This window comes from Mandrillus leucophaeus, unplaced genomic scaffold (genome assembly GCF_000951045.1).
Source record: "Mandrillus leucophaeus isolate KB7577 unplaced genomic scaffold, Mleu.le_1.0 Scaffold87, whole genome shotgun sequence".
NCBI classification, from domain to species: Eukaryota; Metazoa; Chordata; class Mammalia; order Primates; family Cercopithecidae; genus Mandrillus; species Mandrillus leucophaeus.
The window spans coordinates 1,674,055-1,700,602 of NW_012109474.1; the positions used below are offsets into that span (position 1 = coordinate 1,674,055).

General features: G+C 52.1%; 1 protein-coding gene across 3 annotated transcripts in view; it reads left to right on the forward strand.

Annotated features, from left to right (window-relative positions):
- The window catches only part of CTIF (CBP80/20-dependent translation initiation factor), a 344,748-nt gene that overhangs the window by 226,095 nt on the left and 92,105 nt on the right, over positions 1 to 26,548 (forward strand). For 2 of the 3 annotated variants that reach the window (XM_011968993.1, XM_011968991.1), the window contains 2 exons: positions 12,631 to 13,117; positions 16,099 to 16,398. In XM_011968993.1, the coding sequence (XP_011824383.1) occupies positions 12,631 to 13,117; positions 16,099 to 16,398 (787 nt within the window). Of the gene's footprint in view, positions 1 to 12,630; positions 13,124 to 16,098; positions 16,399 to 26,548 lie in introns of all 3 variants that reach the window. The other variant, XM_011968992.1, reaches the window with a different exon arrangement.

Genomic DNA, 26,548 nt, shown 5'->3' on the forward strand with positions numbered 1-26,548 from the left:
GTGATGTGACCTTCCCAGTGCACCTTGTCAGGAGGTATGTGCTGTTCTTTAATCCCCTGCCTGGTGATGTTAACTGTGATTACCTGGCTAAGGTGGTGCCTGCCAAGTTTCTCCACTGTAAAGTTACAAGTTTTCCCTTTGTAATTAAGAAATATCTTTGGGGAGATATTTTGAGGCTATGCCAATGTTCTGTTTTTCTTCAAACTTTCACCCACTGACTTCTATTGATGATTCTTGCTTGAAACAATTATGCTTATGGTGGTTGCCAAATGATTTTCTAATTCCATCATACCTTCTAAATGTATTAGTTGCCTTTTATCATAAGGGAAAGCCTTTCATTGACTTTTAACTCACTGCTCTAAGCCTCAGGACCCCAGCATTTGGGAACTAGTAGAGCAGGTCTTTGTCCCGGAATATACAGGCTGACTCTTAGCTGAGTGGTGTTTAATGTGAAGGTTATTAGCACCCTGCTACAAGGTCCCTTGTATTTTGGAAGGTTCTAGACAAAGAAACTGTCTGCTGGGAAGCCATGTTCCAAGATGGCTGGGCTGGGGGTTCTGCTGTGCATGAAACCTTGAGGAGTCCTCTCTGTGATAATGTCTCACCACGGCCCCATCAGTTCCACCAGTCCTGGCTCAAAAATGTGGCCCAGAGAGGCCCTACTCCAGCTAACTCCATTTCGTATTTCCTCTCCTTCCCAGGATGGAAAAACAGCCTTTCAGGGACAAGCGAACCTGTCAGTAATGAAGTCATGAGTGAAGGAGACAGTCCCAGAAGGGTGGCTGGGCTGTGAGGCCTAATGGAGTGAGGTGGCTGGTGGCATTCTCCGCCAAGAGCCTGGAAGCTCCACAGCCCACGAAGCCCAGCTGGCTCCTCTGTGTCCCATCTGCGGGGTCATCTTTGCTTCACGTGGGGGCCTTTCCCCAACAAGGGCCGGCATCCCCTCCCAGGGTCAGCCCAAGGCAGAGGGAATGTGGACAAGGTTTATCATCACCCTGTGGTCAGAACTTTTAGCTCAGGCTGTTAGCTATTTTCCAGCCCCCAGGCACACCCACGACACCTCTCTGCTCTCAGAGGTGCCCCAGGCTCCACGCTGTCCCTCTTGAAAAGTGTCTCTCCTGTGCTGCGCTCCTCTGGAATGCTTATGTGTGGGACACCAGGGTCACAGATTGCTGGCCTGATGGAGTACTCCGTGCATACTGATTGAAGTGAGAACGTGTGGGGAGGGTCTTGATGGGTGTGGAAGATCAGGCACAGGGACAAGCAGATGAGGCACTATGATGGTGGCACCGCCTCTCTAGCTCTTGCCTGGTAGACAGGAGGGCCAGGCTGGTCAGGAGGAGTCAGAAATTAGGTGAGAGGGAGCATTGTCACCAAAGGTTTCAGGTCAGAGCGTGGCAAGATGATAGGCCACACAGCAGGATGGACAGAGGAGAGAGGCCTCAGTGTGGCATGGTCTCTTCATCCAGAAACAGAGACTTTGAAGGCCTGGGTCAAAAATGCTGAGTCCAGCACCCTGGCGCCTGATCCAGGATGGAGCTGAGTTCCCCGGCAGTCTTAAGGGGATCCTCCCATCCCCACTGCTTCTCTGTCTCCATCCAACCTCCAACCACTGCCAGTGTCTCTACTCTTCTTTTTCAAGGTATTCCTCTTGGTTCTGTGGGTCCTTCCATTACCTCACCTCTTCCAGGAAGCCCTCCCTAACCTCACCCGGAGAACTCACCAGACCCCTTGTCTTGTCCCATGCTGTGGTGGATGGTTCTTTGAATAGACATAGCAATTTTGCCGCTAGATTTTAAGATCCCCAAGGGCAGGAACCATATGTTATGTTGCTTTGTGGCAACCTGAGCCCCTACGCATAACAAATACACCAGAGTTTGATCAGATTTTAGAATTGCAAAGGAAGACTCAAAAGCTGGTATGTGGCTCTAAACAGATCTCAGGGGAGAGGCCAGCCTGAGAAACAATATTCTTCATTTGTTGGATCAAATGTGGTTTTCAATGAATCAAGAATAAACTACGATGGGTGAGGAGACTACCATCGGCCAGCTCGCCAACCAGTGCTGAGCCTCCAGTGCCCCATCTCCTGCCCCCGCAAGCTCCCAGTGGGTTCCTGGCTAAGAGTCTTGGGAAACGCCAGTAGGCAGGCTTGCATGGAGGGCCTCTAGCCAGAAGTAGAGAGGTGCGCTGGGCAGGGGAAGGGCCTGCACTGGAGCCAACAGGGTGGCGGCCCACACACAGCTCAGGCCGCTGAGGTGTGTTCATTGTCCTAGGGAAGCTCCTGACACCTTGGAGTCCTGGGGTCACTACTCGGTTTCATGCCCAGGCCTTGAAGTGAAACACTTCATTCAGAAAGTCTAGGAGAAGAGAAATTGGCTTGTTCAAGAGGATTTTGCGACCAGGGGCTGCGACTCACGCTTATAATCCCAGTGCTCTGAGAAGCCAAGGTAAATGGAGGGCTTCGGCCCAGGAGTTCAAGACCAGCATTAGCAACATAGCAAAACTCCTGTCTCTATAAAAATTAAAAAAAAAAAAAAAATTAGCTAGTCATGGTGGCACGAGCCTGTAGTCCTAGCTACTTGGGAGGCTGAGGTGGGAGGATCACTTGAGCCCTGGAGGTCAAGGTTGCATGAACTATGGTCATGCCACTGCACTCCAGCCTAGACAACAGAGCAAAACCCAAACCCCTGACTCTAAGAAATAATAATAATAATAATTTAACAAAAAAGGAGGTTTTTGTTATAGGTCACCCCATCAATGGCCAAAGTAATGGAGAAAGCAGCCCTTTCCACCAGTCCCAAGATGGACTTTGACGAATTACAATGCCCAGTCCTTTGCATTTTCTCAGTTATTCCTACCAGATTATTTTAAATAGCAGTGAGGAAGTTTTTCTAGAAGAGCACAGATGGGTCCGTCTCTTGGAGTGAAGAGCACAGGCGCAAGATGGGGGTTCAGGCCCTGGTCCTGGATGGGCTTGCTGCTCAACCTCTCCCAAGGGGGAAAGGCTCCCCCAGGGTTGCTGTAAGGATCAAGGGGGAACATGTGTGTCCCCAGCAGGTGGGGGCCACTCAGTGTTTATTAAATCTGAGTACCATGGTGACTTGGGACGAAGGGAGGGAGGGAAAGAGGGAGGGATAATGATGGTGCTAAACTGAGTATCACTACACCTTTACTCCACCTTCACTCCAGCCCTGAGAGTGGAAGGAAAGTCAGAAACCCAGAGGTGTGGGACAGCGTGGGACAATGGAGTCAGGCCCATTCCCTGGGAAGGCACCTCCCGGAGATCGGCGCAGCCCGTCCTCACAGCTACCGTGTGCATAGCTGTTATGAGGGCCATTTGATTGATAAGATAACAGAGGGGCAGAGAAGTTAAGTGACTTGTCCAAGACCACCCAGCTAGACCAGGGCAAAACCAGCATATGAACCCAAGGCTGTCCAGCTTTCGAGCTGTCACCACATCAGGCTGTCTCTCCAGATGAGAACTCCTTAGAGGGCTGCTGAGGTCCAGGAGGGCTTCCTGGATGACGTGTTGGTTGCAGAATAGGCAATAGCTAATTAGTGAGGTGTAGGGCACTGCGGTTTCTAACTGTTGGTCAGTGATCAGACACCTCCCATGACAGGAAGCTCACCATGTCCCCCGACAGACCCCTCTGTTGCGGGGCAGCCATCCCCATGAGAAAGTTCCTTCGGTAAGTGAGTCCAGGCTGCATCTCTGAGCCTTGCCTCTACTGGCCGCTCCTCCCCACCCCTCGTTTTTCAGACAGGCTCCATGATTGGTCGCACCTGGGATTTTAAAGAACTTTTAGGCGACTTTCTCTCCATGTGCCTTCCTCTTGGTCCTAGCTTTTCTAGTTTAAGGGCTGTTCCACCACGCCGAGTTGGTGAGATTAAAACAGGCAAGAAAGAGTGACTTCCGGGAGAGTGACTTCTAGGTCAATCAACTCGTGGGGTGAGTGAGACAGCAGAGGGCCAGCTAAGGCCCATCGGCCAGGGTACCGAGGCCAGCTATGGTGGATTCAAATGGCCGGGCTTTGGGCTGGTGGTAGAGGAAGTCACTGAAGGTGGATCCCAAGCTGTGGGGACCCCGTCACAGTATTTCCCTCGGGATGATGGTAGTGAATGTTGGGTGATGAAGAGTTTCATGGTGGGAAACTAGGCCCAAAGCTCAGCCCTTAAAGCCCAAAACCAGAAGAGAAGCCAGACATCCTGGGGTCTCTTCCTTGACCTAACATTTGAAACAGCCCCAGTCTTCCCATCTGTACTATGAGTACATAGTGTGATCCCTCCCTCTGCATAGCTGGAGGATTCGTGCTCTATTGCTTGGAAAACCCACGGCATAATAATATTACAAACAAACACTAATATAGCACTTATATCAAGTCCTTTAAAACTCACAAGAACCCTATGAGATGGGTTTTCTATTTGTTCCCATTTTACAGGGGAAGAAGCTAAGGCACAGAGCAGTTAAGGAACTTGCCCAAAGTTGAACAGCTAAAAGTGCAGCGTCAGGATTTGAACTCTGGGGATCTGGCTCCAAAGTCCATACTTCAAACTTCCAGGAACTACTGTGAAGCTCAGGGGATGCCCAGAGCCACCAGCAGGCTGCAGTGAGGGTCCATGGCCCAGATCTGGGAGACTGCAGGCCTTGGCAGGCTGAGCGGAAGGGCGAGGGCCTTCCCCTGGAAACACTCCACCAGGTTCACGCGGAGCCTGGCGACTCCCCAGGGCAGCCGCGTGCTCTTCCCATGACATCACGCTGCCTCAGAACTTTTGAGGCTGAGGATTCTTGGAATGCTGGATTCACCCTGGAACAAAAATAATACCTCGTATTTAGAACGTGCTTTTGTTCCCCACACGCTTTCCCGGGCTTCATTTCATTGTAGCCTCAGACTAGCCTTGTGATCCAGGCAGGAGTCTTGTAGGTGGGAGGCCACCCTAAGAACCTGAGTCGGGATTGGTTTCCCCATTCTGCAGGTGGAAACACTGGGCCACGGGGAGTTGAGTGGTTAGCCAAAGCTGCCCAGTAAACTGGTTCTGGGCAATGTGGGCCAAGAGCCCTGGATTTCCAGTGGGGTTGAGAGGAGGCCTCAGAAATGGGTCCGCAGTTGAGTGAAGCTCAGAACCCCATAGAATATCCCCAAGAAAGCCTTTTTCCCTTGGCCTTCTGTGCTGCCCCAAGATGGAGGAAGGTGGCAGGAGTCTGCACGCTTTCCTCCCTTCACCACGAGGCAGCAGTGAAGCCAGAGGGGCCACCCCAAAAACAAACCCCCAGCCCTGCCCCACAGGCCCCAGCCACAGGAACCAGCAGACTGTGGTGGGAAAGGGCTGTTCCCAGCACAGATGGAAACCAAGGGCTGCAGCGGCTTCTGTGGTTTTCCCCAGACGCAGTGGAGCCAAGGCTGGCTGGCCGGATCTCCAACCCTCCCATCCAGAGCCCTCCCAGGCTCTCCCCGCACCAGCCCCAGCCTCCCCATTCCCAGCAGGCCCTGGCTCAGCCCTCCGCCTTTGCTTCTGCACCACACGCTGCCATAGGACAGCCCACGGCTCCCTCCTTGCTGACTTTGGCTGAGGCCTGTGGTCCTCTGAATTTGGGTTTAGTGGCTCAGCAATGGTGTGCAAGCTGCCCTACACTCTCAGCACCCTCAGTGTGGTGGCTGAGGGCACACATTCGGGGGCCAAACTACCTATGTTCAAACCCAGACGCTGCTTGGTGCAAGCTGTGTGGCATTGAGCAAGTTTCTTACCCTTTCTGTGCTTTGAAGACCTCTCTGTAAAATGGGGTGAACAATAGTGCTTCTTTTGGGGTTAAACGAAAGCCATGCCTGGCTCACTGTAACTGCTTCCTACATGTCAGCTATGAACCATTCTTTTGCATCCCTGTGATGTGAGTTTGAGTCCTGTGGCCTCAGGGCCACACTTAGAGTGTGTAAACTGCCTGAGTCCAGGGCCTGCGCTTGGTTTATGCTCCGATGGGACTGTCTTGACTTTCTCAATAGCTTTTGAACCAGGCGCCCACATTTTCATCTGGCACTGGGTTCCACTCATTATGTGGCCAGTCTGCCTCCAGGCCAGAGTAGGACGTAGGCCTGTGCCGCTCTCTGCTTCCTTTCCTTCGTGACTCTTGTCCTGGGATGAAGCTAGAGACCTGTTTCTGTAACTAATGGATTCACATCTGTCTCTCCAAATGGACCCTCAGCTTCATGAAGGCAGCAGCCCTGTGCACTGGTCATTGCTGCCTCCTCCCCAGATCACGAGGAAGAGAGAGAGAAGGCTCTGCCTCATCTGAAGGAAGTGGATGGTTTGGGAGCATTTCAGAGGCACACACAAGACACTCCGGTGGCAGAGACATGGGTGTGATGTAGGACGTTCCAGACTGTAATCGTATCAGGAGTCTGGAGGGCTCGGGTGGGACCCTGGGAGCTGGGGAAGGCTCCCGCTCAGGTCTGGACCTTAAGACCTGGATGGGATTAGGGGAGTGCTGAAGGACTCCGTAGGGACAGCTGAACAGCTTTGTCACACACATACCCTGCCTCCACCCCAACTTCTCTCAGAGGGCTGCAGGAGCTATGTGGCCTCAGGTGAACCCACTGACATCTCTGATTAACCTCTGGGCAGAACAGAGTCTCAGCATGTGTTTAATTAATGAAACAACAATGAACCAGCCTTTCTCTGCATCATTTATTGTTCATTCATTCATTCATTCTACAGTTGGTGAGAACAGTCTTTGCCTGTAGGGTACAGAGGTACCAGTCGGACCTCGCTTCTATTCCAGAGCATCATTCAGCGAGGTAAACATCTGATTTCTAAAGCTTTTAGTCCATGCAGTGAGATACCACGCTTCTTACATGAACTTTTGCCTAGGCTGGCAAAGACCTCAATCTTGAATTGTTTTCCACCCAACTCTGAGCAAAGAGAGCCACAAAATCTATTGGAGTGGGAGAGTCTGCAGCTTGGCTGGCCGCCCACGGTGGCAGGAGTGTTTCTGATGCATGCTGGCCCTCTCCTCTCAGGGTTGTCAGGAGGGAGTGTTCGGGAAGCAGCTGGTCCAGTGCTGCTGTTGCCGCCATGATGATAACGATGGGCCCTGGCAATTACAGGGCCTGTGTGTTGCCTAAGCTTTGTAGCGATGCCCCCAGTTCTCCAAAGAGCACTGAGATCTCCAATAAGTAATTGTTAAATCCAGTCATATGGCGCGTTACAGCAGAAACAGATCTGAGTTCCGATGAGGGCTCTGCCACTAACTAGCTGGGCAACCCTAGAAGAACAAAGCAACCTCTCTGGACCTTGGTTTTCTTATCCATCATGCTGTAACTCATGTAACCCTCACAACTGCCCCTCAGGTGGGGACTGGCACAGCCGGAAACAGACACAGAGAGGTGAGATCACCCAGCCCATGAAACTGAATTGCACAGTACCAGACTCTGTGCAGGCTGCCATCCCCCCGACAGACCTGGCAAGGAGTGTCCTTCAGGGGACACCCATCATCCGATTCAGCCCTGCGCGCACCATGGGTGCTGTTAGTGCAGGTCACTGTGATCCTTGTCTCTGAGGGTTCATCAGCCAATGCCATGATGTCCCTTGGTTGACTCCCTCATGAGGGAAGAAAACCTCCCCTCCCTTATACTTTTCCTTTTTAGGCTTCCCCATCATTCTGCAAACTGGGGTGGGTGTGTGTGGCGACTTTTGTTCCTGGGTCCTATATGCCATCGCTTGGCTAAGCAGCCCCTGAGCTGCAAAGAAATTGCTGGTGCCTGTGCCTCCGAGCCTCACTGCAACTCTTGCATTGTCCCAGGTGGCTGGGCCAGGGCAGGCAGAGCTCACTCAGGGCATGTGTAGGTGGGCAGGAGTGGAGGTGCCTACGCTGGTAATAAGCAGTCATCACTTTTCCTGAAGGCAAGAAATATGAGCCCATGCATAGTTTTAAAACCACTTGCCCTAGGAATTTTGCTTTCAGAAATTTTTAAGCAGACCTACAAATTATGTGGTAAAGTGTCCGACATGGAGAGAACCATAATAAGTCAGTGGCCCTCAGAATATCTAGTTGGGAACGATTATGAAATAAAAAACGAACAGAGGGACATTTGTCTCCATTTGGACTGCTGTTAAAACCATTTTTTTAAAACAAAATTTGAAGTTATTCTCCCTACACCCACCTCCCAAAATGCAGCTGTGGTGTTCTGAGAACATTTTTGTTTTTTTGTATAAAAGACAGCAGTCTTAGAGTGAAACAAGACATCTGATTTCAGAACCCAAAGAAGGAAGAATAAACTAAATGAACGATGGAAAAAGCATAAACTGACAATTTCCATTCTCAAAAAAATAAATAAATAAAAAGCATTATTTTCCCAACAGCAGGTGTTGCCAGTAGCACAAATGGAATATTAACCTTATCTCCTGGGCCATTCTTCCTGACCCGAAGAAGACTTCCCCAGAAGTAGAGGCAGAGAGATGAGGTTTTGCCCTTCTTGCTTGCAGGGCTGCAAAACTGGGTGTCCAGTATGTTTCCCAACCCCGGATCCACATATCCATGTGTCTGAGACCAAGTGCAGCCTCCTTGCCGGGTTTCTGGGAGCAAAAGTGGCTTATCCCTGGCCCAGCCAAACCCCAAACCCACAGGTTTCGTGGGGAGCAGCCAGCTGGCCCCTGAATGAAGGTATCGATGAAACCCAGCGCCAGCAAACACAGAAGAGAGAGGAGCTGGTTTTGGCTGGCCCAGCCAACGACCGCTGACAAATATTTGTGAATGGCCGGAGCAGGGAAGCCTGGGTCTCCATTGTTGGAGAATGAGGCCCAACCCCAAGTCTGTTCCAGTGCCCTTAGCGGCCCTTTTGGCTCCTTCTCCGGCAAATAACTTAGACCTCATGCAGTTATCACCACCGAGGTCTCAGTGACCATTCAGCCCTTTCTCTCCATTAGTAGAGGTCACTGCGGTCTTTGTCCCAGAGTGTTCGTCAGCCAAGGAGGCTATAAAGGAGACTAGGAGACAGACGGGAGGTGGCTGCAAGGTGCTGTGATTAGTTGACAGGCTTAGCCCACTCATGGAGCCCATGGCAGTCCCTCTGCCGTGGGAGTGCACCTCATGGAGCCTCAGTTGTCTTATCTGTCGAATGGGAAGAAAGGTTCTCGGCCCGCCTGCACACAGAGGCCAGTCCCAGCAATTACTTGCCCGGAGAACTAAGCAAGGCCTTGTGCAGGAAGAAGGAAAAGGGAGGACAGAGGGACAATCTTAATGCCTCTTTCTCCAGTGGCATCTGGTTTCTTCTCTGCCCTCCCGGGGCTCACCCAGTTGATTCTATCTGCCGTTTAGCTCTATATCAAGACCTCCTTCTTTTGAACCTGTCAGTCTTGCCTACCCAATTAGGAGGGAACACTTGAGGTGGACTCCCTGGCTTCCCTCCCAACTGAGGATGGCTTTCCACATGTACAAAGGAGCCGCCGCCCAGCAAGGGTGAGCCTGAGCACTCCCACTAGTGCCAAGTGGCCTGGGGCATTCTTGGCCATTGCTAGATTGTCAGGACTGGCTGGCTCCAAGCTCTTTCGAACCAGGAAGACATGGAATTCCGGGTCCCTCCAGATTTCCAGGAATGAGCTGCAAAAGCCCTGCAGGAGCCAGCTGATTTCTTTCTGGAGCCCCTGACCACCAGCCATGTAGCAATTACTTCCTTCCCCTCCAGGTAGACAGAAGTTGTTTTCTTTTCTGGGGGTGGAGGCGTGCACTGGGTAGAGAGAGGGAAATCCCTGATATGGCAAGTGGGAAACCAGGCAGTTTCAAGACGGATGTTGGGAAGGGCTTGGTCAACCATCCTTTGGGGACATTTCTTGGGCCATAGCTGCAGGCGCCACAAAAATTCTAAATAAGGATGACAAAAGTTGTGAGAATCAATTATTATCTGCCAGGGAATTTCCAAGGTTCCTCTCTGGGCTTAAAAATAACTCACATTGAAAGAACAAAGAGCATGGAAGGAGCAATTAGTTGAAAGTAATTGAGAAGTTAAAGGAGGGAGAAATCACAAAAAGTCACAGGCACGAGGCGCCCTGAGGAGTGGTCTGTGGGCCACAGTTTCTGCTGGGTTCTCCAATGGGGGTTGCCTTATACTCTGCAGAATGAGGGCTGCAGCTCTCCATGCTGACTCAGGCATTTGGGGGTGGGCTGGGCTGGGTAATCGGAAGGCCAGTTGGTGGTAGAATCACTGGGAGGAACCTGACTCAAGGGCCCCACTTTTCTGATGGGGCCCAACTCTTCTCCAGGTACTGGTGCCGATAGCTCCTACCCTGCCATGGGGAGTGAAACTGAATATTTCAGCAATGCCATTGAGGAGGGAGGTGTGTTTGAGAATGGAGGGGCTGTCTCTCCCACCCAAGTGTCAAGGCAACAGTGCCCTTGCCCAGGAATGTATATCAGAACCCAACAAGATTGAACTTGGACACCAGGGATGAAAAATGTCATGCAGGCCTCCTGAGAAGGGCCCAGGGCATGAATAGTCAGCAGGATTCAGTTCAGGGTGCCAGATTTTTACAGATATTTTAATAATGATTCTTAAATTATGAAAATAAATACAGACAACCCCAAACCTTGGACACTGTATATAAAAACAAACCTAAGAAGACTCTGAAAGGTAGAAAGCAGACAGACAGGTCAGGGACCTTGGGAGCTGAAGAATGACACACGGGTGATTCCCTGGGGTTTTCCTCTTGGCTCAGATATCCCAGACTTGGAGCTAAAGAAACTGGAGACCCAGAAACACCCTGAGGCCCAAGCAGACAAACGGAGCCCCAACAAAAGCCTACTCTTTCTAGCCAGAGGACCAGGAAAGGGGCAGCCTAGCAAGATAGAAAACTCGAGACAGTAGCTACTTTCCTCCAGCCAAACACCCCTGCAGGAACTGTAGCCCCACTCCCACCCACCACTCCACTGGAGGTCCAATGAGGGGCAAGGTACCCAACACCCCAACAGGGTGGGATCAAAGGGACTGTCATCCCCATTGGGGATGATGAGCTACTAAGCTTTTCAATGGTGGCTTTTCAATGAAAAAAAAAATTTTATTAATTTTAGTGGGAAAAAATAATGCATTTAACCCCAGCCCAACCCAGGATACCCTGAATTTTTCACAGATAAAATGTATCAAGTAAATATTAAAATTGAATTTATGTAAGTAATAAGCAATAAGTTGTAAGTAAATAAATACAATTTGTTCAAAACATGCTGTGCAGTGAAGGTCTGTGGTACCCAAGATAGGTGACGGAGGAAGTGCAGAGCTTATTCTTTAGAAGTTTATGTTATCTTTCTGCAAAATCTTTCCACTATTTTACAACCTTTGAGGAATTTCTGCTTATCTTGTGCTCCAACTGCACTTCCAGTAAAGTTGTGGCATGGAAAACACCCTGAGGGTAAGATGGAGTTTGAACATAGTAGTGCTTTGAGTGGCAGGAAGCAGCCTTCGAGCCAGCCAGAAGGGTCATGAGAATGCCCCTCACCACCTCTTCACTTGTCTTTTGGCCACAACTCAAAAGTTTGGGGTTTGTTCCTGGTGCACAACTCGTACCTGTTCCCTGTGCTTAGAGAGTGTTGTCAGATGAGCCTGTCTTGACCTACACCCATCATGTTAAATATTCCTTCTGTATCTGTTTGCTAGGTTGCTATAACAGAGTACCACAGACTGGGCTGTGTAAACAACAGGCATTTTATTTTCTGACACTTCTGGAGGCTGGAAGTCCAAGATGAAGGTGTCAGTGGGGTTGATTTCTTCTGAGGCCTCTCTCCTTGAATTGCAGATGGTCTCCTTCTTGCTGTGTGTCTATGTGGTCTTTCTTCTGGGCATGTAGCCTCCCTGGTGTCTCTGTGTGTCAAAGGTTCCTCTTGTTATAAGGCCACTAGTCAATTCGGATTAGGGCGCACCCTAACAGACTCATTTAATTTAATCACCTCTTTAAAGGTGATTTGTCACGTCTTATCTCCAAATACAGTCACATTCTGAAGTATTGGGGGTTAAGGCTTCAACATATGAAGTTTTGGGGGGTGATGGGGGACACAATTTAGCCCATAAAAAATTCTTATAGCATGTTTAGTTTGTGGGTTTAGGGGTAACAATGACAATGTTCCAGGAAAAAAAAAAAAAAGTTGTTTGAAAGGGATATAACTTTTCAAAAAGCATTATGGTGAATAGTCATTCGTAGGAAGGTGCTTGTGAGAAGCAGGTCTGTGTATGCATCTTTGCTGGTACATGCATAGACTATGTCTAGAAGATTCACACACGTGGAACGGCGGCTTCCAAGGCCATAAGTGATGACAGAGTCAGAGGCAGGAGGGTTCCCTGTTATCTGCTACTGGATTTTTAAAATTTTGTTCCACATGCATGCATTCACACATATTCTAATAAGTGAATAAAGTACTGATTTTAAGGAAAGAATTGGCTTTGGTCCTCTGCAGTAGCAAGGACCCGTCCGCCTGTTCTCTGCTGTATCCCCAAGCGCTGTCACAGACTCTGGCACGTAGAAGGTGTTCAGGAAGTGTTTGTTGGAAGAATGAATATATGGACAAGGCAATGACTTCCTGTTCTGGCGGCTGGGCACAGGGACTCTGACTGGCCCGCCCAGTGATCGCCCTCTCTGTCTTTCGTCTTCCGTTTACAGGCGGCAGCAGAGACCTCCAGGGGGGAACAAGCCCCAACAGCATGGTGACCACCAGCCAGGCAGTGCCAAACACAACAGGGACCACCAGAAATCGTACCAGGGGGGCTCAGCGCCCCACCCCTCAGGGAGGCCCACTCACCACGGCTACAGCCAGAACCGGCGCTGGCACCATGGCAACATGAAGCACCCACCAGGCGACAAGGGGGAGGCAGGCGCACACCGCAATGCCAAAGAGACCATGACCATCGAGAGCCCAAAACTAGAGGACACTGCAGGGGACACCGGGCACAGCGGCCTCGAGGCCCCCCGCAGCCCTGACACCCTGGCCCCGGTGGCTTCTGAGCGGCTGCCCCCACAGCAGCCAGGGGGGCCAGAGGTTGAGACAAAACGTAAAGACAGTATTCTTCCCGAGCGCATTGGGGAGCGGCCCAAAATTACCCTGCTCCAGTCTTCCAAAGACAGACTGCGGCGAAGGCTAAAGGAAAAGGTACCGGTAATTGAATTTTTGTTGTTCTCTTGCACCAGGGAGGACAGCAAGAGGTAGGCACTTTGGTAGGTGGGCACAGTGCAGAGCCTTGTGGGTTTGGGGGTCTGGGGAGCCATGTACAGGGAAGCAGGGGCTTCTATGACTGCAGGGACCCACCACACTGGTCCACCACTGCCAGCAGCTAGGGCCATCCTGAACCCCTCCAGCACACTGGGGCTTTTCACCCTCTAGCCTCCAAGAGGCCCAGGGTAGGCGCTTGGCACCAGCCCCCAGCCCAAGGGAGTCGAGGGAAGAGATGCATGCCTGGGAGTGATGGGGGAGGTGCAGGGAGCATTTTCTAGGGTTAGATATTGTTTGTGCTGAAGGCACACATGTTTTTCCCCAAACGGGGAAACATGGAGCTTATGAAAGAAGGACTGAAGCTTTTCTACAGGTGAGTACCATCCAGGCAGAGGTGAGTTGTTCAGAGTGGGAGCAGGCTGATTCTAGCCTTCCTGTTTCCTGCCTTCATCATCCAGCGGCCAGGGAGTGCTCTATAGTGCAGACCGTAAGGCGGCTCCATTCTCAGCATCACGCAGGTGCCCGCCTGCGCCAACATAAGCCCGAAAGTGAGGCCTCCTTACGTTTGCTCCTGGGAGCCTCTTTCTGCACCCTGGTCCTGGCCTGGCCCACAGCTTCAGTAGATGACCCTAAACCTCCAGAAGAGGGCTAGGGATTTGTACTGGCAGCATTAAGTCTACTGTGCTCACCCTAGCACCACCACCCCGACCCCACTGCCCAGCAAGGGCACAGGTAAGGTCACCCTGGAGAGGACCTGTCCCAAGAAAGGCCAGCTTGCCCACAGCCATCCCACACAGCAGCAGCGCCTACAGAGTCTTCCTCCTGGGGCTTCTGCAGAGCTCCATGTTCTAGGCTTCTCCTCCATCTTCCTCTACTGCTGTCTTTCCTCAGGCTCTTGCCCCAGAGGCCAGGCCCAAGGTCCACACTCAGGCAGGATAAGGCAGGTCGGACCTCTTCTTGGATCCACTCTTGAAGATAAGATGCTGCTCCCAGTATCCGCCCCACCAAGTCCTCTAGAGTTCTGCTAAATGTAACTGCAGGGCGGCAGAATGGAAACAGCACGGGCTTTAGAACGCAGCTGAGCAGGCTCAGACTTCACTTTGCCTTTGACTGGCTGGGTGGTCTTGGGCAAGTCACCTAACCTCCCTGAGCCCCAGTTACTCATCTGTAAAATGGGCGTAATACTACACACCTTGCTGAGAGACTGTGAAGGTTAAATGAGAGAACGTGTACAGATGTGTTCTTGTGGGTAGTTCCTATTCTATATGCAGACCACTGTTCCTACCCTGGGGCCCAGATGGTCTGGAGAGAGGGGTATATGGGGGAATGGAACAGAGAAGGTAGATCTATAGATCAGTTTCAAGAACTCTACTCAGGCGAGGCCTCCTGAACTCCTCGACCAAGAAGACATGGGCTCAGGCTCAGGCTGGGTCACTCCCCACTCTGCTAGCTGCTCACTCTAAAAAAGGGTAAATCCTAGGTGGCCACCAGCCACATCCTAAACATTTTCATCAAGGAAAGCAACACTGTCCTTCTCCCTTTCAAGAGACAGGTAAAGCGTGAGATGTCTCTTGGGGTGGGGAGTTGTGTCCTATTAACTTTACCCAGGGACTCAGGGTAGCCTTCCCTGAAGAGGTGGTTGGGTTTGAGGAGAAGAACTAGGACACCCTATTCCTTCACCCAGGATTCAGCCCTTTTTTTTTTTTTTTTTGGAGACAGAGTCTCGCTCTGTCGCCCAGGCTGGAGTGCAGTGGTGCAATCTCGGCTCACTGCAAGCTCCGCCTCCCGGGTTCACGCCATTCTCCTGCCTCGGCCTCCTGAGTATTCGGTTCTCGAGCGAGAGACTATATGCCCTTGGAACTCGATCCCACCATGGAAGGGCTCAAGGAAAGCTATAGATTTTCTCATCTAACCTCACCGTGTTACCTATGAGGAACCTGAGATCCAGAGAGTGAAATCACTTACCCAAAACAACACAGCTGGAGGCACAGAGTGGGTGGGATCTAGAGCCTTCTAGCCCAGAGCTTCTATTGTCAGAGCTTAGAAGTCTGTGCCTTCTAGCCCAGAGCTTCTATTGTCAGGGACAGAAGAACAAGCGGGGATCTCATTTCATGACCCTGACCCTGCCCTTCCAGTCAGATCTCACTTCCCCACAGTTAAGTTGTCCCCATTCTTGGCCACCAAGAATGAGTCAATACAATAAGATGACATTTTTTCTTCTTCAAGCCCCTGATCTGATCCTAGTTGCAGTGAAACCTCATAAGGCTGTAGGGCTTTTTACTTGTAATGTCCCTCCTAGAAGCACCAACTGTTTTAGTGGCACATGGGAGGATTCCTTCGTGTGTGGCATATGTCTACAGTCTCCACAGGACAAAAAGCCAGGGCTGTGCCCACAGGGAGCCCTATGTCCAGAGAACAAGTCATCCTTGGACATTCGGAGCTGAGGGTGTGGGGGACAAGGTGGGCACTGCCTGGGCCGCTTTTAACCACCTCTGCAGGCATTTTGGATCTGACCTGCCTTCCTGACCAAGTCTTCCTACCCTCATTTTCTCTTTGGCCCGATTTCATATTTGTTATCTTATTTCCTCTTTCATAAGCTCCATTAAATCATTTCTAAATTAAGCCATTTGATGGACAAATAAACAAAAAAAAAGCCAATGTATGTGAGAATCCTGGGTAGGAGCTAGAAGCCAAAAGCAGTATCAGCCCTGGATGTCATAGGGGCCAAGAAAAAAGGAAACAAGGAGCTTTTGGCGCGTGAGGGGTCTTTGGTGGAGGTTCCCAGAGGGACCAGCCCTCAGATCCAGGAAAGTAGGCCTGGTCCTGCTTTCTGGGGGTGGCCACCCTTTTTCCACCGGGCCACCCCCACACAGAGACCTCGGCTTCACTCAGGCACATTCATTTGTCTCCGACACCCCCAGGATGAAGTGGCCGTGGAGACGACCACTCCCCAGCAGAACAAGATGGACAAGCTGATCGAGATCCTGAACAGCATGCGAAACAACAGCAGCGACGTGGACGCCAAGCTCACCACCTTCATGGAGGAGGCCCAGAACTCCACCAACTCCGAGGAGATGCTGGGCGAGATCGTGCGCACCATCTACCAGAAGGCCGTGTCCGACCGCAGCTTCGCCTTCACCGCCGCCAAGCTCTGTGACAAGATGGCGCTCTTCATGGTGGAGGGAACCAAGTTCCGGAGCCTGCTCCTCAACATGCTGCAGGTAACCGGACGCCGGCCGCCACTGCCCCACGCCCCCTGCCCCTCTGCGTTCGGTGAGTTATTCCTAGCAAGAAGGCTGCGAGTTCTGGCCACAGTTGGACTTTTCCCAAGTTCTGCCCTTGCCCGATTAATTATAGAAAACACAAAGGCAGTCAAGGGGCCAGGAATGAGCGGCTGGATTTGTGTGTGTTTATGTGTGGGCTCCCTGGTTACGATGGACCAATATAATTTTATAGGTGCTTTATGTTTAACCAGCCTTTCCCACTTTCTATTTTCATAATGAGAGGCTGGCTCTTGGTCTCAACCTAGCTTTGTGCTTTGACCTCTCCACATCCAAGCAGACATGAACTTGCTGTGGACTTCTCTTTTCCTCCTCCTTCCACCCACGGCCAGATCCTTAGACCTTTGCAGGTGTGTAGGTGGTCATCGCTGGTAGTGAGATGGGTTTGAGCAAAGTCACACATGAGCAGAAAAGGGACAGTCTGTCAGCTTGGACGGAGCTTAGCAACGTTTCATCTCACAAGTACCTGCTTGTCTGTATGGGCAGTAGCAGACAAGCTGGTGGCCCCAAAACTGGTGACATCAGGCAGATAGCAGGGTCGTGGGATGGTGGCTATACCAGGTCCTGGGACTGTCCTTGGAGACCCTTGGCTGGGGCAGAGCCATTTCTCCTTTCCTCCTATTTTGTATTTTAGAGACTAGTTGAGATACAAAGTGAGTTGCCAGTCCAGGTGAGATGAAATGGTAGTTTCCAAGTAATGAAGTAGAATGGCAGGCTACAGAGCCGTCTTAACTAGGTTGACCATACAATAGATCATCCGAACTGCAACACTTGTGAGAGTCAAAGCGGGTTCAGTTCATAATTATACCTAGACAACAGGTGTAAACAAGGGCACATGGCCACCCTCACCTTAACCATGTGGTTCGCAGTCTGCCGTCTTCCCTAAAAGCTGGGAGGAAGTTGCCGCTAAGGCCACCTCCGCATGTAGCCGGCAGGGCTCCATCCCCACCCACCCTCTCCTCTGCATGTGAGTTGCACTCACTGCAACATGAGCCCTCCCTGGCCAGCCTGGGCTGCTTCTCTCCTGCTCCAGGCCCTGATCAGGTTCCCATTCCTGGATCGCCCGCACTCCCCTGGTGACGAATTCCCGTATTACCTGAGGGATTTGCACATGGGGCATGTTCCTCGCGGGCCGGAATGTCCTGGGAGCATGTGGAGAGTGGCGGGCAGGGAGAAGCCTGTCTGCCACAGAGCGCCCGGCACAGGCGAGTCAGAGACCGCATCAGCCTATGGTCTTGGCTTTAGGTTTTGTTTTTCAAAAAGGGGCCAGGATGGGGCAAGAGTTCTAGACAATGGTTGCCAGCTCCAAGTAACCCAGCCTGACCCAGTGGCAGACAGGCACCCAGGGCATGGGGCATTTGGGGAGGGCAACTGGCTGCAGGGGCCACCTCAGATCGGGCATTTCTTCCAACCTGCCGTGGTAAGGGTGGCCTCACCCACAAGTGTCCAGCAGACCATCAATCGTGGGGAACACTCAGCCACAAAGGGGGCCCTACGGCCCCTGCGCTCACCTCTCAATCAACCACAAAGTGCACTGGCTTAGGACAGCCTCCAGATGTCCCAGCAGGAAGGGAACCCGTTTGGCTGCGTTTAACTCAACAAAGTCCCCTGCATTCCCCAGCTAAGAACTTCTTGTGGGATTAGTGTGCTGAGAGACAGTTTGGCAAACACTACGGCAGGGAAAAAACACAAAATTCAAAGCTGGGAAGGAAGGATTCCAGACCTGATTCGTTTGTCATCAGTTGGAGCTTGGCCTCTGTAGTTCCCTCTGGGAAAGCGCAAACAATAGCCTTCATCAGTGCACCGTTGATTTTGCGCTGCTGGAGATGAGCTGGGGCCTCAGGAAGGGGCGCGAGGGACCCCGTGTGAGCCTTTCCCTTTCTCATGCTCCCAAGGCTTTGCCACTGGCAGGAAACTGTCCTGGGTCCCTAAATCCTCACAAACCCGCTCACCCCATATTGTGGCTCAATGGTAGGTCTGTCATGAGTGATGCAGGCTTTGGGACCAGCCCCAGAAACCCGGCCCTGTGGGTGCCACCTTGTCTCTGGGGCAGAGAACTGGCAGTCCACATCCTGCTTCCCACCCCTCACCAGCCAGGCTGAACCTCCCACTACACCCTGCGTGGACGGACTCTCCCCCAGCCCAGAATTCACTTCTCTATCCCACTCTGAGCATGCACCTCCTCCTGAAGCAACTCACACTCCTTCTTCAGGTGGTGCTGAGGCCCCACTTTCCAGGAAGCACCGGCCCTTCTCCTGTCCCAGCACCTCTCATCCTGTAGCCACAATGTTCAGTCACCCTGCTAGTATTCACTGTGTGCCAGGCACCAGCCTGGGGACTGAGCATACAGCAGTCAGTGAATGGGCACAGCTTTGTCCTTAAGAGGTTTGCAGTGAAGAAGGAGTTGAACTTAAACCAATGGCCACGTGAATCCACAGTGACAAACTGGGGTGTGTGCTGTTACTGCCCTCCTATCTTGGGCTCTGGGAGGTGGGAACCCCTCTACTTTCTGCACCTCTGTATCCCAGGGGCTGCACAGTGCCTGGTGCTAGAGGGCCCTCGGTTGTCATGGAGAAATGGATGTCTGAAAAGGAAGGCGCTAGAAGCCTACCTTCTCCTGAGCTAGGGGCCTGCAGGGACAGCTGAAGTCCAGGGCAAGAAGGGAATCCCCCCGCCACAAGGCAGTCATGGCTTACGTTCTGAGGCTTCAGAGCAGCTCCTCCTCCCCTCCCCCACAGTAGAGCCATTTGCCTAGGTAGAGTACCTGAGGGTCAGGTCTTTAGAAATCGAAATGTCCACGTAGGCCACCACTCACCACTGTTCACCACCTGCAGTCCCAGCTTTCATGTGAGCCAAGGAGGGAGCCCCTTGAGAGAATAACCAGAGGCTTGATCTGCGTACTCAGGCCTCCTGGGTGGCTAGACAATGCCCTTTCGGCTGCCATGGGAAGGCGGGTGGACTGTGCTGGTGCGGGACTGCCCTGACCCCACAATGGCCCCCTAACTCCAAGGCCCAGAGGACACCTGAACCACATCTGGCTGAGCCTCCTCAGGCCCTGGGCCCCCTCTCTGTAGCCAAGGAGACAGAGGTGCAGCGGGCCTTTCTGGGCAGCATAATTCATGGCCCCTCACCACCCAACCCCAAGAGGTGCAAGAAACGAAAGCGATGGGCTGGGCTTAGCACAACCAGCTTTCCCTCTTAACACCTCCAGGGATGTCTTTTTCCACCTGACTTCGTTTTCTGGCAAACTATGTTTGCATTCCTTCCTGGCAGGCAGTTCTAGACCCGGCCTGCACAGCCTTCCCCACTGCTTCCTCCCTGAGGTTTGCACTCAGCTCCATCCACTCAAGGCCCATCTGGCTCTGGGTCCCCAACCAGCATCTGGTTCGGTCTGGCAGCCTCCGAGATGCCCCATAGGATCAGGTTCAGCTACCATTTCCACACACAAGTTCTGGGACCCGGCTTAGCAATGCAGGCTCCAAAGGGGCCAGGGTGTGAAGTGCCTCCTTAGCACAGCTCCCAGCAGCGGTCTTTACACTTGGTTCTCCCTGGCTGACTTCTCTTGCTGCCAGGGCTTTGATGATGCGAGCCGGCAGCATGGAGGGAGAGGGGCAACCTCAGATGTGGTCAACAGTCTGCGGCAGAGGTATAAGGGCTCTTGCCAAGCTGGGGTGCAGCCCCCGTGGAGTGGGAAGTGCAGGGTGGGAGAAGGGAGAAGGTCTAAGGTCCTTTAACCCTTCCCAGCCAGACTCAGCACTGCTATCTCAAGGAACCCAGAAGCACCATTCTCATGAGCCATGACAGTGCTGGAGCCCCTGGGGTCTCAGAGGACCCTGTCACCAATCCCACAGCTCCAAAATGGTCTTCAATTTTTATATCCAAGCCAATTCCTTTCTGTCTGAAACGTGGCCCTTTTTTTAGTAGTGTCCTTGTAAGTAAAATTCTGTTTATTAAACAGACATTTCTTAAATGTACCAAGCATGTTGTCTTTATTAGGTCAGGGGCTCTCAAATTGGAATGTGCATATGAATCACGTGGCATTTTGTTTAAATGCAGATTCTGATGCAGGAGGCCTGGGATGGGCTTGAGCTTCTGCGTTTCAAACATGCTCCTGGTAGATGCTAGTGCTCTCATCCAGGGATCATAGTGGGAAGTCACAAGGCATTGAATGACTGATGGTTTGTAGGTGGTGGCTCTGTTTCATAGATGGGCAGACTAAAGCACAGTCTCACCAGTGTGATTGTCAGAGTGGAGGTCTGGCCTGGGAATATTGCATTTCAGATACTGGCTCTTCTTTAGGTCAGTGGTACTCAGCCTCGCTGTGCATGAGAATCATTAAAACATAGCAGGCAGGGGGCCTACCCCTAATCAGTTGATTTAGATTCTCCAAGGACACAACCTGGGCATTCCTTAGCCAGAGGGGAGCACCGCCATTGAGACACCCCAGAGACACCTGACTGTTTCATCGTGGCCACTTATGAATCAGCTGGCTCTGCCTGTCTGCCGCGAACCAGTCAAGATATACCTGCCAGGTGCTGGGCTCTTTGCTGAGCCGTGGGGAGAACTCCGAGCCTGAGCTGGCGGGAGAACCCCGTTACACAGGAGGCCGCAGCTGCTGAGAACATGCCTTCCACTCCCCCAGCCTCAGGCCCTTCTCATCGTCACTTCTGAGCCTCCTCCTTGATGAGATGAAAGCCACCTCTTCTCTCCCACTGCCTCCATTTCTCTCTGTCCTCAGCTCCTTTTCCCATTTTCCTTTTCCTTGGCCTGGGATATGTGTTGGAACAGCTATCACATGTTTTAGGAAAAGGGCCTCACTCTCACCCACGGTGCCAGGCTGTACCGGAGGCTGGGACTTCACAGTTCAGCCTGTCTCCCCGCACCCCTTCCCACCAAGGCTCCCAACTTCTCTGGCTTTACAGGGTCCTGACTGCAGACTAGACTGACTGACTAGATGATGATCATTGATTGTTTCCGACTTACAGGAGAATGTGGGCTGCCCAGGGTGCCTGGGTTAGAGAAGGAACCAAAAGTTTCCCTGGATCCTCATCAGGGAATTGTGGTGTGATACAGGGCGGTGAAGGGGCTCCAGTTTCTCAGAGAAGTGAGGAACGAGTGTGCCTCTTTTTATGGGACCTTTGGAATGACAAGAATGGAAGCCTGAGCCCCCTCCACCCAGCACTGCCCTGTCACTGCCCCGGGACGTCCACGTGGGCTCTGGGAATGCTCCTTTGCTGAGACAGGCTTGGGTAGTACAAGTTCAAGCCCTCCTCTGTTGAAATGTGTGTGCTGTGTTTAGCCAAGAGGTGTCTGCATCCGAGCTATGCAGGGCAAAGTATTATTAGAGCCGGCATCAGTGGTCTGTAACTGAACCCAGCTCTCCCTAGCAACCGTTGCCAACAACACATCTAACAGAAGGATGCAATACCTTTTTTTGAAAAAAAAAAAAAAAAAAAATTCATCTCAACCAAGTCGTAAACACAGCAGGCCTGTTGTGAAAAGACAACACAAAATCAGAATCTGGTGTGTGACCAGATTTCAAAATAAATTGCTCTTCTCTAGCACCTTCTAGAAGACAGCCCCTTAAAAAGCTGACCTTGAGCTAAAGAGCAGAGAAACTCTTCAGAGTTTCTGCCTGGGTCATCATCAGGCATTGTGTTTTGGGCTTTTCATACATAGAAGCTCAATTGGGTGGTGTCTCTGGGGTCTCTGGGAATGACTCTAGCCCAGAAGGGGCACTCAAGATTTTCTGGCTTGGCTTTCCTTATCAGTGAACCTCTCAAGTGTGAGACAAGCCTGAAGATGTAACTTACCCTCACCTCATCCTGGATGTGTGTGTTGCCCCCACTTCAGCCCCTGTTTCTCCCATCCTCCTGCCCCTCTCCTTGTCCCATGTTTTCAGGCTTGGGAAGAAAACCTGGGCGATTCCTCTAACTCTCTTCCTAAGGGGAAAACCTCCTTCTCATGATTCTCTCGAGGTCTCTGGAAAATCAAGCCGTTTCCCTTTGTCAGAAGTTTGAAGTTCCTAACTCTTGTCTTTTACGTAGGAAGGGAGGAGGGGGACTGATACCGATTCCTGGAGTCTAGGTTGTAAACTCCTAGAGGGCCAGAATCCTGGCCAAGTTATAGGCTGTCCCCAGCTCCTGGCTTCATGGTTCATAGTAGAGACTCAGGAAATCGCTGTGGAAGGGAGGCATAGAGCCATCAGTCATGGGTACCAATGCTCCCTGGGGCATGAGGGGCTTTGAAGCTCTTCTGAGCACTTTCCTATGTGTGAATCGGAGGTAGGTTCCAGGGCAGGGATCCCTCCCCAGGTTTATACTGGGGAAAGTGGCTCAGTGAGGCTGCAAGTTTCACTCAACATCACGAGGCTGGCCGGAGTTTCTGGCTCCCATACCACATCCTAAATAGGGGGTAAGGCTCAAAAGCTTGGGAAGATCAAGAATCCATATCATGGTTGGGAGCAATGGCTCATGCCTGTAATCCCAACACTTTGCAAGGCCAAGGCAGAAGGATTGCTTGAGGCCAGGAGTTTGAGACCAGCCTGGGCAACATAACAAGACGCCATCTCTAAAAAAACAAAAGAAATTAGGTAGGTGTGGCTACATTGCTTCTGAAGCCCCAGCTACTCCAGAGGCTGAGGCAGGTGGATCCATTCAGCCCAGGAGTCGAGGCTGCAGCGAGCTAGGACCCTGCTGTTGCACTCCAGCATGAGCGACAGTGAGACTCTAAAAAACAAAAAAGAATCCATCTCAGGAAGTCATCAATTGGGATTTCAAAATCCATCTGTGGAATAATCCCACTGTGTTTCCAGGGCTTGCTGAGTCTCTGAGCTTTCTGGGCCTCTGGAGGCCAAGGGTACCTGAAGAAACCCCTGCACTCTCCATTCGCCCTAGTCCCTATGAAACCACACAGGCTGCTGGCCCTGGTTCCCATCTCCTGCTTGCATCCTCTCCCTCTTCTCAGACCCCCTCCCTTATTTCTGCACACCCACTGCTGAGCCGATGTGCACTCCAGGCATGTAAACTAATTTTAATGTTGGCCCAAGCCAGGCACACCCAGGGATAGAAGCACATTGTTCTGTGCATTCCAAAGCCTGAGCAAAAGCCCTGGCCATATACACATCGAGCTCCCCTCCACCAGTTGTTAGAAATCAGAAAGGCTGAAGCAAAGGGCCAGAGGCAGTGCAAGCCGCTTTCCCTATGGGCAGGCTGCACAGAAGCTTGCAAAGCCCAGAAAAGGGCTGTTTTTCTAAAAATGGCTGGCATCTGAGCTCCCGCCCTGCCCCCGCAGGTCATCTGTCCCCATGCTGAAGGCCGTGCCCTGCAAGGGACATGCAGAGTTGCCACACATATTTCCCTGAAGGTGGGCATCAACAGGCCTCGGCAGGTTGGCCTGGCATCACAGGAGGCCAGCAGTCACAGGAGCTTGACCCCTGCCCAGGATTCTGTGGCAGCCCTGGGCTCCCCCAACAGGAAGAGCCGATGCCTGACTCCTATCCATGTTCTTTGCCCCCGCTGCCAGAGCCACAGTGGGTAGGAGCCGTGTGCCTCATTGCCCTGCACTTGCTTTGGAATGAGTAAATATGGCCTGCTTTTCTCCAATCTTTATTTCTTCTTAATGCTTATTGGGCACCTGCTATATACCATGCACTGTGGCGGATCCTGTATGTCTCTGTTCGCTTGCCCTGTGCTGTGGTCTTTCAATCTGTGCAAATCTGAAGCATTGCATTCAAGGACCCAGGTGGGATACCTCAAAGTCAGTGCTTAGACCAGATCGCCCTGACTGTTCAGTTTGGGTGGGGTGGAGGAACATGTGGCTTCCAGGAGTGCTAAGCCTGTGGTTCTTTCTGGAGCTTTGAAGTGCTCAGTGAGACAGAGCAGCCAATGACCGGATCATAAACAAGCATTTTGATTTTTGAATCCAAAAATAAGCAGAGGAAAGAAAATGACCACTGATCCTCAGCCAGTCCTGGAAGGTGCCCAGAACAGCAGCATGCCAGGTGTCCCGTCATCATATCATCAGGGGGGCCTTGGGTGCCATTGCTGTGCCAACTACCGCCCCAGGCCCCCAGGGACCAGCGAGCTTCCTGCAAAACCAAGTGCCCAGCTTCCTGCCTCTGCACCACTGCCATATTCTTCAAGATCACAGAGAGCCCTGCTCCTGAGAAAGCCCAAAATGGGCTTTTACAAGTCTCATGGGCGGTCTACTGCAGGCCTCGTCAGAGACTCTAGATGTGCAGAGGCTGAGTGAGCCTTGGACAAAAGTCACTCCTTTCCCGTGAAAAGTGGCCATTGCCGTGTTGTTAGGAGTGTGGGTGGCTCAGGAGGGGAGAGCAAGACCAGCCTGCAGCTTCACGAATCAGGTCAGCTGGGCCATCTGGAGCAGACAGGTGCGGGTCGTGCCCCTGAATCTCGTTTCTCTAGACAGGATTTCTTGCCCCGAGGCAGCAACGCTGAGGCCTGAGGAGCAGCAAACCTGCGCGGTAGCATTGACTGCTGTCTCGATGCTGATCTTGAGCATTTAAAACATGTCTCTGCACCCGAGTTTCTGTCCTGGGAGGGATGATTGGGTTGTGGTAGAGTTTAAATGAGGTAATGCATGCACGGACCCCAGCTCTGAGCCACACCACTCAGATGGCTCCATCAGTGTGGGTGCCCTGCCCTGGTGGGATGAACTGGGAGGCCCCTCTAACTTTATCCCATCCTAAATTCCCAAAGACCACCCCATGCCTAAGTCTCGGGCAGCATTTCCATTTCCCCCTCCTACGCTGATTAAGTGTAGAACAACGAGGGCCGGCAATGAGTGCTTTTAGACTATTGTCTTCATGGGCAGTGGGCCCAGGATTGACTGGTGTACTCTTCCTCCTAGTCAAATCTGCCTCCTCCAGGAAGCCTTCCCTGATCTCCCAGCCCAGGGACCTCACCTTCCTCTGACCCTTGAACATTTACCATGTATCCCTTTCCTGGAGTCTTCTGGGCTCCCCTGTTTAAGCTTTTCTTTTCTGAGACTTGTGTCTGTGGATGTCTTGGGGCAAAGCATGTGTCTGGGTCATCTTTGTGTCCCACCACCATACTGGTACACACTAGGTATTCAGCAGGCGTCAGCTAGCTGGCTCCAGGAGCTTCCTTCTGTGGGGAGGAAGGAGCCTGGGTAGACAGGCGTGGGAATAGCACAGGCCACAGCCACAAAAGGGAATGGCCTGGGGTTTTCTCCCTCTCGCTTCTGGGCCAGAAGAGCTTTACCCAGGTCAGGAATTATTTCACCATCACCCGTGTCTCTTGCCAGACCGTGTCCTCTTCCCTGCATGCCCTCACCCCCCACCCCGGGTTCATTTTCCCTGCTAAATCCCCTGATAGAACTTGGCCGGGCACTGCCCTGTCTGAGGCTGCCACGCTGAAGCAAGCCCTGCAGATAAGTGGGTTACCGGAGAAGGCCAGCTCGGGTGTCCCAGGCCCCAGAGGGTCACCCCTGGCTGGCTGGCAGTTCACCCCCAGCACCTCCTCCTCCTCCTTCCCCGGAGCCAGGCAGGCAGGAGACAGCAGATCTTCCCCGCAGCTCTGTGAGTGGCCGGCCCCCAGCCGCCGCGGGGAATCTGAGCTATGCTAAGCGGCTCCAGATCGCAGCATCTCTGCCCTGCCCGGGCACGGCCGGCCCAGACAGGGCGCCTCTACCTGCCGTGGTTGCTGCTGGAAAGCTGGCACCGCCTGGGCCGATGGAAAAAATCTCCCTGCGGGTTATGTAACTGCTCACCGCCCTGTCCCTGGCTCCCCAGGGAGGCTCCCAGCCACTACCAAGGGGGAGCGGTGGCCCCTGGGCAGGAAGGGGACTGCAGAGGGTCACTCTTTCAAAAGGAAGAAAATTGTGTTGAGTTATCTGAGGTCCTCCTCTGGAACCAGCCTGTGCACGGCCCCAAGGTGTTTCCTGAAAATGCGTAAGGAGCTAAGAGGCCTGCCCCAGCAGTATAGCAAGGAAAGAGCTAGACCTAGCGGGAGGGAGTGGCCACAGAGGAGGAAGAGGGCAGAACAGTTTTGTTACTGTTTTTCTTTTCTTTTCTTTTCGGCAAATTATTATTGCAGTAAAATATACC